At 47.1% G+C, this 21,316-nt stretch overlaps 1 protein-coding gene across 1 annotated transcript in view; it reads left to right on the top strand.

The window, feature by feature from the left end:
* The window catches only part of LOC138521238 (dehydrogenase/reductase SDR family member 4-like), a 382,515-nt gene that overhangs the window by 54,308 nt on the left and 306,891 nt on the right, over positions 1-21,316 (top strand). Inside the window, exon 2 of the mRNA XM_069633930.1 lies at positions 20,581-20,761. Within this exon, the coding sequence (XP_069490031.1) occupies positions 20,613-20,761 (149 nt within the window). The 5' untranslated portion in view covers positions 20,581-20,612. The remainder of the gene's footprint in view (positions 1-20,580; positions 20,762-21,316) is intronic.

The raw sequence follows: 21,316 nt of genomic DNA, 5'->3' as shown, positions 1-21,316 counted from the left end.
ATTCAAAGGCCTCCCCCTTCCGGCTGGCGTGGGCATCCAATGTCAAAACGGGGACTGGCAGGCACAAGAAGCTGATTGCAGCGCCTCCCCCGGGCTCTCCCTCTCCCGCTCGCCGCGGTGGAGCCGCACGCAGGAGTGAGTAGAGAGCCCTCACCCTCCTCTCCTTGAACCCTCTGGGAGCCTCAACCCCGGCTGGAGAGCGCAGGGCGTAGGCCCGCCGGCTTCTGTGCCGACGTGCGCAGAGGAATTTCTCTCTCCTCACCTCGAATGCCTCCAGCAGCGGAGGCCCCACGCTCGACCCTGGCTGGGGAGCGCAGTCCTTAGACACGCTGGCTCCGGTGCCGATGTGCGCGGAGATACTTCTCACCTCGAATGCCTCCAGCAGCGGAGACCCCGTGCTCGACCCCAGCTGGGGAACGCAGGCCTTAGATACGCCGGCTCCGGTGCCAACTTGCAAGGAGAATCTCCTCTCCTGCGCGAAGGCGAAAGTCTGGCCTCTCCGACGCCGCAGCACATGGGATGGGGAAGCAGAATGGGCTGCTGGACGCCGCTCCTCACCCGCACCAAGAGCCACTCGCTCGACGCGGACAGCGTCCCCAGGAGGTCTCCCCTTCCCGCGAGCCCTGCACACCGCCTCAGCTACAGGCGCTCTGCGATGAGCAGGAACTGAACTGTCGGCGGCACGGGACGGCAGTCCCCATCAAAGCAGGCCGCAGGAAGAGGAATGTAGGCAACTGCTGGGCGGCTAAGTGGCAACGTGGGTTGAAGGCTGTTACTCTCGTCGCCAGTGTAATAAGGACGCTACACACTGCAGGTAAGTGAAGATCCTTTATTAGTAACCAGCCTGAGCCCAGCAGTGCATAATACGACGTAGAATTCCACTCAAGAGCAAGCACATATTACAACACACTCCCTCTCTCAGTCACTCCTTCTTTCATTCTCATCACATTCTCACTCAATCCCCTCTCTCCCAGGCCACTCCACCCACACACACTCATTCACTTCCAGTACCACTTCCTCTGACTAACCAATACCTCCCCCTGCTCACATCCTGAATGACCCTCCTCCATGCTCCTCTACACTGTCCTTTCTCTGTCTGGTCGCGTGGTCTTCCTCTGCCTCTGCCTCTTCTGACCTCACCAGAACAATCCACAACGTTTTTTCCCCCTACATCCCTTTTAATCCTGCCCCTTTCCCCTCTATTGGCCTTTCTTCCCCACTGGTTCCCCGGACCTGTCGTTCCCTGCTCTCCTCTCCCAGGAGGCGCCACAGTCATCAAAAGACATAAAAGGGTTGGCCCACTTTCTCATGTGCAGGTCCACCAGGGTTTTGCAATGGCAGCCTGCTGTTGTGAGTTGAGGCATTTAATTCCCAGTTTGTGTGAGGACATTGTAGGCCTGTCATCCCGTTTGGGTGGCTGGGGAGCCACTCTGCTGTACTCTCACAGGTGAGTGTAATGTCTTTGGAGTATTGAGTCTATGCGGAGGGTTCTGCCTGCTATTGTCTGTAGCTCTGTATTATACAGTAGACTCTTTTCAGTATATTGCCAGTTTGGGCTTGCAGGTACCGGCCCATTCAAGAAAGATTTGGTTTGGCTCATCACATTATTCTTTCTCATTGGGTATGCAGTTTTCTGGAAGAGATAGAGAAAAACTAGCCAGCATCATGCAAGATAGGTATGGGTTGATTGTCAGTGGCACTGTATGCAAGAACAATGGCACAATAAGAAGGGACATGGATTGGGGCCATCCCAACTGCCATCTTCCCATTCTGGGGTAGGATTGGCTCTGGTTTACACCCTGGTAGGCATCCGATCCCCCTGAGTGGGGTCCCCATCCCCTCTTGACAGGAACCAATTACTGACCCTGTCAAACACTGCAAACCAGGAACCACATCCACTACCAACCCATGACCAGTTGAGAGTCTCCGAACCCAACCAACTTCCTGAACCCTGTTAGGCATCTAGAGATCTCAGCCCCACCATTACTCTAACCCCATCACCCATCCAAGCCCTTACATCACCCGCCCATCAGGTCATTCCAAACTGGCAGTCTCCCTTTCCCTTAACCACCACATGCTACACTCCTGACAGGCACACATATAAACATGTTACAAATAAATATTCTTTATTTCAATGCATGGTCATTCCTCAAGCTCTGGAACTAAGTTTAATATATATGACATCATAAGTACCTGTGAGCCACTCGATGGACCCATTGAGCATGACCTTCAGCCATGACCAGGGGCTACTTTGATTGGGGCATGTCCTTTGGTCCTGCTCCGGTAATCCCCTGAACCACCCTTTGCGAACATGGGCCTTGCTCATCAGGAATTTCGCCCTAGACTCGGGATAGTGACCCAGAGTGTGTCCTGGAGAGTAGCCACTGGCCATTATCTACAGTCATAGCCAGTGGCCAGTAGGCTGGGGGCATACACTCAGGCCCAATGGCCACACTGATCTTAGTGTAGCCTGAGAGCCGATAGGCATATCCAGGGATATCCTGTGGACCATGGGCTAACACCCTAGTGCACCTGTCACATCCTTGAGTAGAGACACATAAGTAGCTCATTGACTTAGAGTTCCTAGTGGCCTATGGCACTCCTAGTTGCCCCATGTACTACCAGGGTCAAATGGCCTTTTTAAAAATACATTTGGATGGAAATTGTACCCCTCCTGTGCACCTTATATCCTACCTAAAGCCAGGTGACCACACAAGGGCAATAATAGGCCCTTTTTAAAGTGTCTGCTGCCCAATGACCACCACTTGATAAAGCTGCACAAAAGTAAAACAAAAAAAACATTCTGAGTCAGGTCAATGTAATTTTGGAGCGTTTGATGCACACTCATCAAACTGTGCCAGAATTATAAATTACCCAAAAGTACTCTAACTATGGGGAGTCACCTTAACCAGAACTAGAGTCACTATTACCAATGCGGGGCAGATTTGTGAGAAGCTTTTGTCAATCAGGTTGGTTGGCATAGGTAAAACAATGTTCAGGGGTCATCCATTGTAGCCCATGGTGTTCATATTGGACCAATGGCTACTGTCGGTAAGCTACTCAATATCATTAAAAAACAATACTGTGATTAACGGGACGTTGTGGTTAGGTTTCTATGATGCATTGATTAACACCACAACACCCTTCTGGTTATATTGGACCCTTCAGCTCTGTTCTACACACCCTAACGTGCTGCGTTTCACACCCTGGACCACATGATCATTATAGAGAGGATTTGTTGGCTGGCCCGGGTATTGTTCACCTCAATGCTATGATTCAAGTCATTACTATCTATGGCATGTACTTGGAAGGGATGGAAACTTCCCCAAGTTAGACATGGTGTGCTAAAAAGGGCCAGCTCTACCCCACCTCCTATTTTAAGTATATTTGAAATCTTTCCATGATTTACTTAAAAATGAGGGTTTAGGTTTTTAATGCTATGCAGATGATTCCCAGCTTTAGGTCTTCGTAGATGGCATATATGATACAGAAACCCTAGGAAACATATTTTCGTCCATTAGCAGCTGGATGCAGGCTAACTGGCCCAACCTCAGTATTAACATGACAGAGCAGAAGATCATCAGCATTCAGGCTAAAATGCAGACACTGTTCCAAACCTCCAGTTCTAACCACTGAATTCTAGATCATTGCCATCTTTCTATATACTTTAAAAAAATGTTTTATTAATGTAATTATCTCATATTGAGCTTTTCTCATATCAAATGCATCACAAATATAAAGCACAATACAATTAATCTAAACACTGCAAATCACTGCTATTCAAAAAATCCATAACATCTTTAGAATAATGAATTCACTAAAATATAAAAGTTGTTCATATTCCTATTCACTATAATACATTCATAACTATTTAGAATAATCTTTCAACATCAAAAATGTAAGTGCTTTCTAGTGATTATTATTGTAAAATGCATTATAATCTATTTTTCATTCATCAACAGAATCGCTACCTGCTTCCATATACAGTGCAAAGCAATGTACGGTGCCTTATTCTCAGTGTTCAAGCAATACGTCCAGAAATTGTCTTTTATGCTGTCATAGCAATGAATGAAACCTCCTGATAAAGACATATATAATGGCCCCTTTTCCATACATTCCATTAGAATGTGCTTTAGAGATTTTTCCATAGTTGGTCATCTACAGATATGGCATTTTCTTTCAGATTTGGGAATACCTTTTTCAGGCCCTATACCAGTCAACACTGGGAGCCTATTTGTGCGTAGAATCAATATACATCTACGCAAACTGGTATCTGAATATAACAAAAGGTACCTCTGGGGCTTCTTAAAGATATAGTTTACCCCCGCTCTGGCTTTATACAATTTTAATCTGGTCATATGGCCATAATTATTCGACCAATCTCATTTTTCCAGTTTGAGTGAATTGCTTTTCTAACACATAATTTTCACTCCCCTAATTGGGACACCAGTCGATCAGCTCAAACGTTGAACGCATCAATAGCGTGTAGTTCTTGGATTGTTCTGCTTTGGATACCTGACCCAAAAGTTTTAATAAGGGGCATTTAGGCTTGGTTCTTCATTTTATATAACAAAAATAGACCACTCCATTTTAATGCCATAACTGGGAGTGACATTAAACCCAATTCTCATCGGACCGGCTCGATGGGGATACACAGAGCTATTCCGATTATCCTCCTCTAAAATGTACCCTCGATCGCCTTCATCCACCTGAGATCCTGCATCGTTAATGCCTCTAAGCCATAAAGCATAGTGGCAAAGAAGCACTGTTTGTACAGGGTCAGGATACTCATGAGGCTGAAGCCTCAGGACTTTGACATACATTTAGCACTAAGAGATGTTAACACAGCTGCCTTCCTACTTTTGGCTGAGATGATCACTACAAAATCTCCACTAGCTGTCAATTCAAGCCCTAGATTTCTGTAGCTAGTAACATACTAAAAAATGCAGTTCCCCTTAGCAACACATTTTGGCTTTCCAGTTTTTCTACCAGTGAAGTGCATTATATTTGTTTTTTTCCAAATGAATTGGTAGCCCATTTTGATCTGCATATTTGTACAGGCCATCCAATAATCTTTATGTGCCCACATACATGTCATCAAAGATCACAAGATGGTCTGCATATGAAAAACAGCAGATATTTAGACAGGCAAGTCTCGGAGAACAATTATCAATCTTTCTAAAAATACTAGGCAAATCCAACAAATATATGTTAAACAGCAGGGGAGCCAACACACAACCTTGTTTTACACCCTTGTTAATAGTTATGGGTTCTGTGATAGCTCCCCTGCTGACCAAACTAACCTGAACACTGGTGTTCTCATGCAATGTTCTTAACAGCACTTAGAATAGACCCTGGACACCCCTGTGTATACTACATGTTATCCAGAATAATGTTCCCTCTACCATCACTAACTCACCCTTTGGGTTCCATGATACTCCACAACTCAGTAATTTGCACTGCTCTCCATATATGCACTATTCTCCATCCAAGCGAATCACATTTAAAATCGTGGTTTTGACTTTTGTGACGATTCACAGGATCTCGTCACTTCTCCCCAGAGAGGAGCCCTTCCCTGTGAGGCTAGGGAGGTCAGCCTGCTATGCAACAATCCCCCAACGTCAGAAAGCGGGACCTCACAGGGAGAGACTTCCCTCATTGGGACAAGGACTACTGTTTGTATTTGTATTTGCGTTTATTATGTTTATGTAGCGCTTTACTCCAAAACGCTGCACATCTTAACAACAGTATACAAATAACATTAACATTATAACAGTATAACAGTAGAAGCAATTCACAATTATGAATCAGTCCAACAATACAGTAAGTAAAGCAATTAAACTGAAGGGAAGAAGGAAAGTAGTGCAGTAGAACTGAGGGGGAGGGGTGGGGAGGAGAAGGAGGAGGGAAACGGATGGGGTAAAAGGGTAAGAATGCGGTGGAGGGGTGAGGGGAGGGAGATGATCAAGGTGAAAGAAAAAGGGAAGGAGCGGGAGCAAGAAGGTATAAGGGTTTCAAGGCGGGGAATGGAGAAGGAGAGATTTAAGGTATGTGCGGAATTAGTTCCGTGATGCAACTCCCTAACCCCCTTGTCCATGAGACCATGAAATCTTCAAGGTCCTCCAAGCATCAACCTGAAAGCACTACTGTTTATTACTTCGATATTACCTCCTTTTCTCACTTAAGACTTAGTACTACCAAGACGAGGATGAACATAGAGAGTGATCATAAGTTATCCCCCAAAAGTACTGAGAAGAGGAAGATTGAAGGAGTGATGCAAACTACTCCTTTTCCAGGTCTAGATAGTACTGAGAAGAGGTGTCCCCAAGGAGGCATGAAGAATACTTCATTGATACAAACTAAGGCCTTTGGCTCTCTGCTGGGGAGGGCCCAGCTTCAGGACATAAACATCAAGAAGGTACTCAATCAAAAGAGAATCCAGTGTGAAGCCTGTCAGCACCGGGAGATTTAAACCTGGGAACGTGGAAGTAAGCAGGAAAAGCTAGTCCTCGATCGTGAGGAAACCCTGGAATAGTCAGCAGAGCACTCCATAGTCAGACGGAGACCCGACGTACGCAGATGCTGGAGAGAGGCTGATGGTGGCAAGACCTCAGAAAGGTGCACTGTGTGGTCTCTCAACTATGCTGGCACAAAAAGGCCAAGAGACCATCGGAGCCAGCGCAAAGTAGCGGAAAGCAGAGAGAGAGAGACGTGAAGAGTGTTCGACCAGAGCTAGTGAGACAATACCCCAGGAAGAACAAGTCACATGTCCCCACCAGAAAGAAGGTAACAGGAGTCACAGCAGACCAGGTAGAGGTTTGGGCAAGAGTGAAGAGTGCTTCGGGAGTAATCTCCTTCATCACAGTTATTGTAAGGAAGATACCAAGAGTGAAGCGTACCTGAGGAGTAATCGCCCTCATCACAGTTGTTGTAAGAAAGATACCAAGAGTGAAAAGTACATCAGCAGTAATCTCTCTCGACACAGTAATCACAAGAAAGATACCAAGAGGGAAGAGTGCCTCTGGAGTAATCTCCATTGTCATGGTAAGTACAGGAAAGATACCAAGAGTGGAGAGTATCTCAGGAGTAATCTCCCTCATCACAGTAATTGTAAGAAAGATACCAAGAGTGAAAAGTACATCAGCAGTAATCTCCCTCGACACAGTAATCACAAGAAAGATACCAAGAGGGAAGAGTGTCTTTGGAGTAATCTCCCTTGTCACAGTAAATCCAGAAAAGATACCAAGAGTGGAGAGTATCTCAGGAGTAATCTCCCTCTTTACAATAAACGGAAGAGAGATATCAAGGATAAAGATTACTACGTGAGTAGTCTCCCACATCAGAGGCTTTGTGGACAAAGCTAAGGACATTAAGGGAGGGATCTCCCTTGTTGAAATAGCCAAGAAGAATATAAGAAAAGTCCAGGATTATATATGATGCTGAGAAAGAATAATTGTTGGACATTTCACCCAGACCAAAGAAGTCCCTGGGCCGAATTACAAGGACTTATCAGAACTGTTGTGAAAGACTATCAGAAATCAGCCCTTCAGGCTGAACCGGGTGGACCAGTAGAATGGAGTCATTCTCCAGGCTTAATTTCCCTTTGCTGAATGCCTTTGATATGATATGTTATGATATGGCATTTATAACGCGCCTATACACAAGTGTTTCATGGTGGGACGAGGCTATGTAGGGGCAGCAGGGGGAAGACAGACAACAATCCTACTAGGCCAGGTGTCATTCAGATCGGGCAAGTGCATGGGAAAGGGAAGGGGGAGAGTGCGGGGGGAGGTGACAGTGCAGTACATGGGATAAAGAATAAATAACAATAGTAGAAGTGCTGCCAGCAGGTGGCAAGGGTAAGTGCAGACAACATGTATCAAGTGCTGGAAGAGGGACCGAAGGGATACAGAAACAGTCCCCAAGTTGCCAGGAAGGCAGTGCAGGTGTACGACTGGCTGTGGGGGGGACCTGGGCCCGAGATCAGAAGGTGACCAGGTAACCAGTGCAGGTTAGGTTTCAACCAGGAAGTCATCAGGGGAGAGGTGGAGAAAAAGCTGAAGCGAAGAGAAAGGTTTTGAGGTGCTTCCGGAACCAGAGAGGGTTCTCCACAAGTTTCAGGAAGGCAGGGAGGCCGTTCCAGAGGGAGGCCCCAGCCGAAGAAAGAGATCTACCACCAACTTCTTGCTTGGAGAAGTGACTGACCATGAGGGAATTAGTTTTAGGGTCAGAGTAGGATAGTTTTGGACAAAGGACTGATTCTTTAGTTTGACAACCACCCTGGCGACGAGAACCCCATAGTATTCAGTCATGGTAGGGCAACCGTTCTAGATATGTTATGTTATGTTATTTTGCATTTATATAGTGCCTTATATACCATTGGTATGGTCTGAAGGCGCTGGTAGGTTGAACGCCCTTGGGAACCGAAGTTCCGATCAGTAGAGAGAGTAGAGAGAGTTAAAGGTGCGTGTGAGCACCGGCCATGTGTGCAGCTGGTGCGGTATTCGTGTAATAGCTGCTTCTTAGCGGTAGGTATGGTGGTTGAGAGATCAGGAGTATGTGTTCGTTCTGGCAGGATTTATCCAGACCGAGTGTGACTGCGTTATGCCTGAGGAGAACGCCTGGCTAGGGGGTCTGTAACCAGCAGTGTTTTACTTAGAGTGCTGTGGAGTATACGGCGGATGTTAGTATGAGAACAGTTATACCGAATGGTGTCATAGTATCTCTGTGTTCTAGTTGAGTGGTGGTGTAGAGGGGAGAGTAAGAGCGGTGGTGTGATATGATGTGTTATATGCTCTTTCAAAACGTTCTGTGCATTCAAAACCTACTATATACGTCACGCAGTTCTATGCGCGCCAGTCCGTTCCATGCACTCCTATCCACTCCATGCATCCCAATCTGCTCCACTCACTCCGGTTCGCTCGACGCACTCATACACTCCAGTCCGCTCTGTGTGCTCCAGTCCGCCCCGCACGCTCCAGTCCGCCCAGCGTGTTCTAGTCTGCTCCACGCATGCACTCTTGTCTGCCCCACGCGCTCCATTTCTCTCGTTCCATCCACTCTACGCATTCAGTATCTCTGCGCAACTTGGCTGCTCTAGTAACAGGTCAGTTCCACTCTGGGCACTCGTTCGCTCTAGGCACTCGTTCGCTCCAGGCACTCGTCCTCTCTATGCACTCGTCCCCTCTACGCACTCGTCCCCTCTACGCACTCGTCCCCCAACGCACTCGTCCCCTCTACGCACTCGTCCCCTCTACGCACTCGTCCCCTCTACGCACTCGTCCCCTCTACGCACTCGTCCCCTCTACGCACTCGTCCCCTCTACGCACTCGTCCCCTCTACGCACTCGTCCCCTCTACGCACTCGTCCCCTCTACGCACTCGTCCCCTCTACGCACTCGTCCCCTCTACGCACTCGTCCCCTCTACGCACTCGTCCCCTCTACGCACTCGTCCCCTCTACGCACTCGTCCCCTCTACGCACTCGTCCCCTCTACGCACTCGTCCCCTCTACGCACTCGTCCCCTCTACGCACTCGTCCCCTCTACGCACTCGTCCCCTCTACGCACTCGTCCCCTCTACGCACTCGTCCCCTCTACGCACTCAGCCCCTCTACACACTCAGCCCCTCTACGCACTCAGCCCCTCTACGCACTCATCCCTTTCTACGCACCCCTTTTTTCATATGCCCTCTTTCACTCATATGCACTCGTCTGCTCTATATACTTGTCGGCCCTACATACTAGTCTGTTCTCTGCGGCCCTCCACTCGATACGTTCTTCTGCTCAGCTCATCCATCCCGCTCCGCTCATCCATCAGTTCCCCGCACTCATCCGTTCTACGCACTCATCATCTCTACATGCATTCCGCACTCATCCATTCTACATGCTTATCTGTTCTGCGGACTCACCCGGTCTATGTAACTCCTCTGCTCTAGGCATTTGTCCTCTTTATCCCCTCGTATGCACCATACCGTCATCTGCTCTACGCATTCATCCACCCTACGCAATCACATGCTCTCCACACTTGCTCGCTCTCCGAACTCACCAGCTCCCTATGCGCATCCGCCCTCTGCACACATCCGCCCTCCGCACTCATCCGCCCTCCGCACTCATCCGCTCCCCGCACTCATCCGCTCCCCGCACTCATCCGCTCCCCGCACTCATACGTTCTCCGCGCTCATCCGCTCCCCGCGTTCACCCGCTCCCCGCGCACATCAAGTCCCCACACATTCAACAGCAATATGCACTCATCAGCCTTATAAAGTCATTCGCTAATACGCAGTAATCCTGTTCCATCGATTCGTCTGCTCTCTACACTCATCCGCTCTATACCTTCATCCGCTCTGTACACTCATCCGCTCTGTACACCCATCCGCTCTGTACACCCATCCGCTCTGTACACCCATCCGCTCTGTACACCCATCCGCTCTGTACACCCATCCGCTCTGTACACCCATCCGCTCTGTACACCCATCCGCTCTGTACACCCATCTGCTCTGTACACCCATCCGCTCTGTACACCCATCCGCTCTGTACACCCATCCGCTCTGTACACCCATCCGCTCTGTACACCCATCCGCTCAGTGCATCCATCCGCTCTGTGCACCCATCCGCTCTGTGCACCCATCCGCTCTGTGCACCCATCCGCTCTGTGCACCCATCCGCTCTGTGCACCCATCCGCTCTGTGCACCCATCCGCTCTGTACACTCATCCGCTCTATACACTCAGGCGCTCTATACACTCAGGCGCTTTATGTACTCAGGTGCTCTGTACACTCAGGCGCTCTATGCATTCACCCGTTCTATACACTCAGGCGCTCTATGCATTTATCCCCTCTTCACACCCAACCACTCAACGTGATCACCCATTCTATACGCTCATCCAATTTACATATTCATTCAATTTATACACTCATTCAAATTATATACTCATCTGTTCTTCCACTCGTGCGTTCTTCCACTCAACGCATTCATCTGGTCCACACGCTTCATCTATTCTAACTATTTCACCCACGCCATTCATTTTGTTCGCTCCTCTTGCATTATGTCCATTCCAGGAGTTTAAGTCTCTTTACTGTTTCCGTATGATTTATTCTTATTAAGCACTTCATTGTTTTGATCTATTTTATTCGGTTAATTCTGATTGTACTTTTAGTTTATATTAGGGGTTTACTGGCTGTCAATTTCTTTGCTTCAGGTAGTTTGTTGGATCTGTGTCATTGAGATGCTGTTAGTCTGTTTGGGTTAGTTTGGTATGGGTTGATTTTAGGGGAAGAGCCAGGTTTCCAGGAGTTTGCGGAAAGACGTTAAGTCCTCAGTTAGGCGGATGTGGGGTGAGAGTGAGTTCCATAGAGTGGGGGCCAAGGCTGAGAATGATGATCCACCTAACCTGACTGAGTTTGTCTTAATTATGACTAGGTGGCGGCTGAGCTTGATCTTAGGGTGCATGGGGGGTGATAGGGTTTTAGCTTGTCTTGAAGATATTGAGGTCCGGTTTTATGCAGTGCTCGATGGGAGATGCATAAGGTTTTGAAGAACACCCTTCACGCTACAGGAAGCCAGTGCAGTGTCTTAAGGGCTGGGGAGAAGTGGTCTCTTGGGCCGAGCGCAAGTAGCATTTTGGCTGTCGCGTTTTGTGCCCTTTGGAGTTTATTCAGTTGGTAGGCGTGGATTCCGAGGTATAGGGGGTTTGCTTAGTCCAGTCTTGATATAACGATTGATTGGACCACGGAGAGTCTGTTGGGAAAGGAGAGATATGGAAAGATGCGCTTAAGGGTTTTAAGGTGGTAGTGGCAGGACTTTGAGACGTTGTTGACTTGGCGCGAGAGTGTTAGGTCAGAGTGAAGGTTGCATCCAAGATTTTTCACTGAGTTGGAGGGGGTCGGTGAGTTGCCCATGGCGGATGGCCACGGTAGTGGGTGCGGAAGAAGATCGGAGTTGCCACATACCATGATTTCCGTTTTGGAGGGGTTTAACAAGAGGTGGCTTTGGGCCATCCAGAGTTCTATGTCAAGGAGACAGGAGGCCAGGTCAGGTCGGAGTTGGGTTTTGAGTTCAGGAGTTTTAGAATTAGTTGAGTGTCGTCGGCATAGTTGTAACACAGGATGTTGTGTGAACGATTATTGGTGGGAGGGTGATCAAGTAGAGATTGAACAGGAGGGTGGATAGGCATGCTCCTTGTGGGACTCCTGTGTCGACCAGTCAGGCTTGGGAGGTATAGGTGGAGAGTATCGTTATTTGGTAACTGTCTTTGAGGAATGAAGCAATCCATTTAAGAGCGGTTCCACGAATTCCTAGGGAGTGGAGGCGGTCTAGGAGTGATTGATTGTGTCAAAGGCGGCGGATAGGTCGAGAAGGATTAGTGCGGCGCATCCCGCAGAGTCTGCTGTCATTTTAAGGTCATCCCAGATTGAGGTTAGGGTGGTTTCAGTTCCGTGACGGGCTCTGAAAACTGATTGTGCGGGCTCTAGGAGATTGTTGGCTTCGACAAAGGCATTTAGTTGGGAGTAGGCGGTTTGGTCAATGAGTTTGGCAAGGAACCTGGTGTTTGAGATGGGGCGGTAGTTTTTGGGCTCGAGAGGGTCGAGGGAAGGTTTTTTAATCAGAGGTTTGACATGGACTGTTTTGAATGCGTTGGGAAAGATACCAGAGGAAAGGGAGGCATTTATGATGGATCTTGCGTGTTCTCCTGCGCAGGTGGAAGCGAAAATTTCTTTGAGGGTTATTGCTGGGAAAGGGTCTAGCGGCGAGCCAGATGGGTTTGGTGAATTCGGAGATGATTTTGTGGTGTTCTTTGCTCGGGTTTTTGCAGTTTAGGATTCGGGTTGTTGTAGTGGGCTTTTTTTGCTTTCTGGATTTCGGCCTTGTACTGATAAAGGTGTCGGGTCAAGGTGGCCCGGCTCTCCTGGGTTTTGTCTTTCTGCCATTTGTGTTCTAGGTATTTATATAGTTGTTTAGTGGTCTTCAACTCAGGGGTGAACCATTTGGGGAAGAGGCCACGGCGGGGTGATGGTTTGCAAGAGGGTGTGAGCCGCATCAGAGATGCGTTGAGCCAGGAGTCAAATGCGTTAGGGGTTAGTGGTTTACTGAGTTGGCAAGTAGCTGGTGGAGACTGGAGGAGTGCGTCGACTAGGTCCGGGATGATAATTCATTTTTTCCAGCATTTGCGTAGATTTGGAGGTTCAGATTCAAGCACAGGAAGGGGGACGGGTGAGCAAATGGCGAACGAGAGAATGAAGTGAAAGGACCAGATGATAGGGGTGGAGGGATTTAGATGAATCCGGGTGTTGGAGCTAAAGATGGCATCAAGAGTGTGTCCTTTATAGTGAGTCAGGCCATTTATGTGGGGTTGGAAGTTAATGGCGTCTAAACCGTCAACCAGAGAGTGTGTCATAGGGTTGGAGGGGATGTCGAGCCATATGTTGAAGTCTCCAAGAAGGGTGAGGTTGGGGTGGTTTAGTTGAAGGGTGGCAATAGAGTCACAGAGGTTGTTTGTGAATTGTCTATCGTAGCCAGGGGCCTGTAGATTATTAGGAAGCTGTGTGAGAGCGAGGTGGAGAGGGATAGTTTAACGAGGAGAGATTTGCAGGAAGGAATGGAAGGTTGGTTGTCGATGATTGAGGCGTGGAAGAGAGACTTGAAGACGAATGCTACTCCTCCTCCTCTGGAGGGACGGTTCAGTGGGATGAGGGAGTAGTCAGGGGGGAAGGCTTCATTAGCAATTGGGGCGAAGTCGTCAGAGAACCAAGTTTCGGTGATGAAAACCAGGTCTGGTTTGTCAGAGGCGAGGAGGTCAAAGATGCAATGTCTGTTTTTTGCTACGGATTGGGCATTAAATAGGATGCAGTTCACCTCGGCAGCCGAGGTTGGTCTCGGAGCTGGAGCGGAAGGGGGTGGTGGCGGAGAGAGTGGAAGCTGGAGAGGGAGAGGGAGAGGGGTAGGGTGGGTGATGATCGATGGGAATAGTGGGCGAGCAGAAGTATTGGCGGGCTTCGGGCGGGATTGGGTGGCTGCGTGTGTTAGGATGATCCGGTCTGGCTTGGAGTATTTGAAGGTGGGGTGTGGGCGGTTAGGAGTTTCAGTTGCAGTTGATGAGAAATCGAGGGAGAAGGATTTCAGGAAGGGTGAGGCCATGGGGGAAGGAGGTGAGTGGGGGAATGAGGTGGTGGGTCGAGACAGGGGAGGCGAAGAGTGCTGAGAGATTGTGGGGGACCAGGTACGTTTCCTTTTTAGTTTCTTTGTTGCGATTGGAGTGTGAGAGAGGGTAGGGGGGTCAGAGAGGGAGAGGGATGCAGCTTCGGTTCTTGCTAGGGCAAGGCGTGCAGTTTTTAGGGAGGGGAAAGGGTGCGGTCGGGTGGGGAAGGTGGCCGGGGTTTGAGGACAAGGCGGCGGGTGGATGTTTGCAGGGCGGGGTGTGCCAGGTATGATAGTGAGGGGAGCAGGCATGGTTAACGTTGGCTGGTCGGTGGTGGGGTTCAGGGGAGGAGTGGTCTTAGGGTGGTTGGCTCGCCATCGTGCCCCTCTGGCTTGGTGTTTGGAGAGATGAATGGCAGGGAGTGCGAAGGAGGGTGAGGTGATTTGGGAAGGGGGGACGGGAGGGAAGGCAGATCAGGGAGTGGGGGCGGTCCACGGCAGTCGTTTCTGGCAAACTGTGGGTTTGTGGGTGCACTCATGCTTGGTACAAGTTTTTAGTTGGATTTAGGAGGGCTTTCTAATTGTAGTTCTAAGTTCAGGCACACTTCCAAGTTCAATTTGCACAGAGATGATATTAGGCTATTAGGTACTATTAGGTACACTTCTAGGTTCAACTGTACACAGAGATATTAGGTCTATCTCTAGATTCAAGTTTGTATAGAGGGGGTATTCGATTATTAGGCACAGTTCTAGATTCTACGTGACACAGATATACTATTAGGTATACTAATAGGATTAATTAGGATATTTAGGCATGCTTCTTAACCTCAATGGTGTCATGTACACTTCTAATTTGAACTAGGTGCAGAGAGACTATTCTGGACACTAGTTAGTTCAATTAGGGCACACTAATAGGCGCACATCTCTCAATTCAACTTTATACAGGGAGGGTATTAGGCATGAATCTAACTCAACTTTGCACAGAGAGGTTATTAGGGAGATTAGTCGGTTCAACCCGGCACGGTATTAGACTATTAGGATATTGGGCATACTTCTAAATTCCACTTTCGCAGAGAGGCTATTGGGCGCCTTCTACATTTCGCTTTCCCTCAGAAGTTATTGGGCACACTTCTAAAATCAACTTTCACAGCAAGTCTATTGGGCACACTTCTAAATTCAACTTTCGCAGAGAGTCTATTGGGCACACTTCTAAATGCAACTTTCATAGAGAGGCTATTGGGCACACTTCTAAATGCAACTTTCACAGAGAGGCTATTGGGAACAAATCTAAATGCAACTTTCACAGAGGGGCTATTGGGCACACTTCTACATGCAACTTTCACAGAGACGCTATTGGGAACAATTCTAAATGCAACTTTCACAGAGAGGCTATTGGGCACACTTCTAAATGCAACTTTCACAGAGAGGCTGTTGGGAACAATTCTAAATTCACAGAGAGTTAATTGGGCACACTTCTAAATGCAACTTTCACAGAGAGGCTATTGGGAGCAACTCTACATGCAACTTTCACAGAGAGGCTATTGGACACACTTCTAAATGCAACTTTCACAGAGAGGCTATTGGGAACAATTCTAAATGCAACCTTCACAGAGAGGCTGTTGGGCACACTTCTAAATGCAACTTTCGCAGGGAGTCTATTGGGAACAATTATAAATGCAACTTTCACAGAGAGGCTATTGGGCACACTTCTAAATGCAACTTTCGCAGGGAGGCTATTGGGAACAATTCTAAATGCAACTTTCACAGAGAGGTTATTGGGCACATTTCTAAATGCAACTTTCAGAGAGAGGCTATTGGGCACACTTCTAAATGCAACTTTCACAGAGAGGCTATTGGGCACACTTCTAAATTCACACAGAGGCTATTGGGCACACTTCTAAATGCAACTTTCACAGAAAGGCTATTGGGAACAATTCGAAATGCAACTGTCACAGAGAGGCTATTTGGGACAATTCTAAATTCAACTTTCAAAGAGGCTATTGGGCACACTTCTAAATTCAACTTTCACAGAGAGTCTATTGAGCACACTTCTAAATTCAGCTTTTCACAGAGATGCTATTGGGTACACTTCTAAATTCGACTTTTAAATGTATTTCTAAATTCAACTTTCGATGAGCAACTATTGGGCAGACTTCGAATTCAGCTTTCGCAGAGAGGTTTTTGGGCACATTTCTACATACAAGTTTTCATGAGTGGCTATTGGGCACACTTCTAAATTCATAGAGAGGCTATTGGGCACACTTCTAAATTCACAGAGAGGCTATTGGGAACAATTCTAAATGCAACTTTCACAGAGAGGCTATTGGGCACACTTTTAAATTCACAGAGAGGCTATTGGGCACAATTCTAAATGCAACTTTCACAGAGAGGCTATTGGGCACACTTCTGAATTCACAGAGAGGCTATTTGGCACACTTCTAAATTCACAGAGAGGCTATTGGGCACACTTCTAAATTCACAGAGAGGCTATTGGGCACAATTCAAAATGCAACTTTCACAGAGAGGCTATTGAGCACACTTCTAAATGCAACTTTCACAGAGAGGCTATTGGGCACACTTCTGAATTCACAGAGAGGCTATTGGGCACACTTCTAAATTCACAGAGAGGCTATTGGGCACACTTCTAAATTCACAGAGTGCTATTGGGAACAATTCAAAATTCAACTCTTACATGTATAGAACAGGGTTTCCAAATGCAAATGTTTTACAGATATAACGAGTTTACAGTGGTGATGCTTTGTTAGATGAGTGGTTGGGTAGTATGGCGTGAAGTGATTGCTTCTGGCCCTGCCCTTCCCACACTTACTTATTGTTGGCTTCTTGCTTCTCCTGCGGATACCTGCAGATACGACCTGGAGCCGTCTTTGTAGGAGCCGTCCTTTGCCTCAGGTCCTTAGCCGATGCACTGACAGGCAGAGGGCTGCCCTGGGAGAACTGGTAATGGGGGGGAATCCTCACGTCTGGACCAATCGGAGCGGGGTTGGGCGGGATGGGAGGTGGGGTGGAGGGAGGGAAGGCCCGGTAAAGTCAGGAATTGGGGCTAAGGAAGCAATAAGGAGCACGAAATACAGCAGGGCACGGGGGACCCTGGACAAAGAGCTAAACAAGAATGCCTAGAGGATTAAATAAAGAAAAGTGCAGCTGTGACACTCCCCTCGCTCGCGTTGTAAAGTGCACTAGGCCTGCAAGGCATGTAGCGATGGACCAATCGGGAGGGTGAGGGCGGGTTGGGAGGCGGGGATCAGGAAGTGGGAGCGGGTTGGAGAAGGAAGCAAGGGGATTCTACACGGGCACGGAGCCCAATAATGAGCCAAAAATGAGTCCTACAAGTTCAGGACACTAAATATTTTCGGGCAACTCACCTCGCTACACACGGCAAAAGAGGCGAGCGCGGCCTGTTGCAGTGCACTAGGCCTGCAAGGCACGTAGCGATGGACCAATTGGGAGGGTGAGGGCAGGTTGGGAGGCGGGGATCAGGAAGTGGGAGCGGGTTGGAGAAGGAAGCAAGGAAGCAAGGGGATTCTACACGGGCACGGAGCCCAAATAATTAGCCAAAAATTAGTCCTACAAGTTCAGGACACTAAATATTTTCGGGCAAAAAATGAGTCCTACAAGTATAGGGAAAGATAGGTTCTTTTCTTATTATTTGAATAAAACCTTGAGTTTGAAATGCCACCTCTTTGTCCGATTCCTTCTTCTGACTACCACACTTTTCACACATTGCAAAATAGCATAGGTAAAAACCTCAATAACAATCTTTTGAGATATCAGCCGGATCGATTGCTCAGGTCGTCTACTCGTGTGCAATTCAAATTGATGAATATAATCGTAGGTCTGCTGGAGGAAAAACACTCTCTAAGAAGGACAGGTCTGGAATCCCCTCCATATTATATTGTGGCACTAGACCAGTTTGTCTTGGTTTAAGATGTCCATAAAATCACGTTTTATCCCCCATTTTGTGACAATCAGAAATATCCCACTTTAGGATATAGTGTTTGATGCTTATGGAGGGCTACTTGGTAGACTTTACATGATCGTGTTGATACCCACTGATCATCTGTGCTCTGCAAGTTATAAATTAAGTTCCCCACAAAATAATGCTGAATGTCAGTTAAACAATGTGTTTTAAGGGGTCTTTATGGTTATAGTTCCCTTAAAAACAGAAATTCAGATTGAAAAAACATCCCAAAAGAGTCATAGGTTGGAATGCAAAAAAATAAAAACACCAAAACATTTGCTAGAGTTGGTTTCTAAAGGAACTACAACTATGCCATAACCATCATGAAAGCATAACTCAGCCACTGTTAACCACTGCTCGTGGTGCAACATATGTTATAGAAATAACCGAACCGGTCTTCAGCAATGAAAATTGCATAATTAAAAAATGCTTAGTTTGGTTTGTTTACATTTCATTTGAGGAACAGCACAACACAAATAACTCTCACACCGACCCAGTTATCCAAAGTGGTCCATCCCACTGGCCACTTTGCCCCATTGCAGGTCTGAGCGACACTGACCACTCTAATTCAGAAATTACATTTGATATAAAATGTTTTTTTTTAAATCTACAACAGTGTTTCATTTTCCTGCCTGGGTGCACGTTTTGAATATATGTGGTTTGTGAGAGGAATTCTCACATGTTTCCTGTAAACTGCAAATAATGTGCCTGGCGCAATTGTTTTAACCACATCTTTCAACATGCATACTACATTGGCAAATATATGGACCAGATTCTAAAAACTGGGATCACTACATATTAAATGGAACATGGATGGACGTGTGTCTGCATTTTCTCACCTTGCATCATGGCACGATAATAACACCCACTATCTGTAGCGCCAAGAGACAATTGAGTTTGTATCGTGTATTTTCATGGCCAATGCTATTGCCATTTAGATGCCTTACTCTTGCCGAGTGAAGTTACCGACCTTGGGTATGAAACCAGAACCTCTCTCTGTGCTTAAGTCCATGATCATTCTGCTGAGGGTGTATGTGGAAAAAACACAGGGAAAGGCTTTGCAAGCTTTCATCCCATACCTGACAGTGCCCCAGAGTGTCGGCACCTGTCAGCTGTGTGCCCTCATGCCAGCGTGTTCAAAGCAGACAGAGGGCATGCAGCGATCAGACAAACACGATGACTGTACATCCTCCCTGGCAATACTTGTGTGAACATCATGTATGAGGCCATGCTGGCTCTTTTAAATGGTTTTACATGGGGTTGGCAATGAGTGGGGCACAGGTTTTCCTCAAGAGGCAGGCAGGTAATTTGCCTTTGTTTTCTCTCTTACTTGCATCCTCTTCACCCAGTCTGGGAGTGCGCATAAAAGAAGAGTCCCACACAAAGAGCTAGCCTTGCGCACATGGACATGCTCTGCCTCTTCTTATGTGAGTGCCTCAAACATCAGAAGGAGGCTGTAAAACCGGGACCTCCCTCCTCTAGATCATGAACTCTGCTTATAGGTGCCATCCTCCTGCCTACACTCAGTAGAATCCTATCTAGATTAAATTCAGAGCTGCTTTGTAAAGCCAGCAAATGTTGGCATAGAAAAGGGAGTAAAGATGTCATGTGTTCCTTAATGACTTCCTGCCTTTGGAGTCTTCTGGGGGTTTAAAAGGGCACACGCTTTGCTTCTGCTCCCGTTGTGATATGGCGGAAGGGAAGCAATCTGATGCCAACCTACGGTCTCAATCTGACAATTAGGAAGAGCAGATTTTGTGAAAAAGTTTCAATGGAGCACAGCTGCAGATTCACCAGCAAATGAGTCAACCCTGGGTATGCCTTAAGCACAGTCATATGCACACCCTGCTTGTAACCCTCTGTATTCCTTCTTTCTATGTCCTCCTAAGTCTACCAATAAAATTCAATGCTTCTAATTCTATCAATACCATTGTGCACTGTAATTTCATCCCCTTGTACAGCGCTGTTACTTCTCAGCTAGGTTTGCACTATATAAAACCCGGCACGTATGTACATGCCTACATAGATATCTCTCAACCCTGGATGAGCAGAATAACACTTGTGAGAAATAAGTATGTGCCGAAAACCTTTGGTCATTTTTTTAAACTGTGCCTTTTGGTTCCCTGCCCCCCTACCATTTCCCTAAATGTGGCAGAGCCTTTCTTAGGAACCTCCAGAATTAATCTAAAAAGACAACATAGCAAATGGGCATAGAAGGTAATCCCTATCCACACCTGTAGGGCAGGACAGATGAGCATTATGGGTAAAGATATAATAGCTAGTTGGGGATGGAAGTTTTACACGTGTTGGGCAATGTAGGCCCACATAACTCCAATCTCAATGCTTGGCCAAATATTCCCACAGGTGTCAAATCCAGTGGCATGTGCTGTTATACTACCACGCTTCATCTGTAGTACAGTGAGTTTTTTAATTGCACACATCACATTTATTTTGTTGCCTTTTCTGCAGGACCAGCTGTATTCCATAGAAGGCCAAGGAGAATGCTTCGCTCATGGGTAAGCGCTGCCAGCTTCTGCCAGATGCACCTGCTTGGCACCAAGTTGGGCAATGGCATCCCGAAGAGAACAATGGTGGACAAGGCCAAAACCCATGCACAGAAGGTGGCAATCATCACCGGCTCTACAGATGGGTGAGCAAAAAATGAAATTCAGTTTTAATGCCAAAATAATTTCTTAAACAATTGTTGTTTACACCAAACATGGCATATTTCATATAAGTCCTAGAACCCATACAATTCGTTATTTTTTTAATTCATAGGGTTTTGGTAATTTGACTGAAATACCTAAAGAATTGTTAAGAGAATATGGAGAAGGGTAGAGAAACCAAGGTGAAGCTCTTGCTGCCTTGACATTGGTGGCTTCCGAAGGTGCCAGGACATGTGTTTGTAAAGTATCACGAACATCATGACTTCTGCCCTTAGGATAAGCATGGCAGCAGATCAAAAAACAAAAACAAAATGGCACACAGAGACGATATCAGAATGAACTGATATCAAGTTTTATTGCAAATAAGAGTCTCTGCAGTTGCATCCCAAGCTATTGTCTTCCATTCATATGTGCTGGGGATAAAAAAAACAAGGGGGTGGGGGCGAGTGCTCACCAACTACTTAAAGGGTTATGCCCAAGCAGTATTCTTTAAAACGAAAGAGAAAAAGGGTGTGCAGGCATACAGTGGGTTTTTGAGC

Source organism: Ambystoma mexicanum, chromosome 13, assembly GCF_040938575.1.
Source record: "Ambystoma mexicanum isolate Mex_15411 chromosome 13, UKY_AmexF1_1, whole genome shotgun sequence".
Classification (NCBI taxonomy): domain Eukaryota; kingdom Metazoa; phylum Chordata; class Amphibia; order Caudata; family Ambystomatidae; genus Ambystoma; species Ambystoma mexicanum.
The sequence above is the reverse complement of the archived record's forward strand: the minus strand, read 5'-3'. Positions and strand labels throughout refer to the sequence as shown.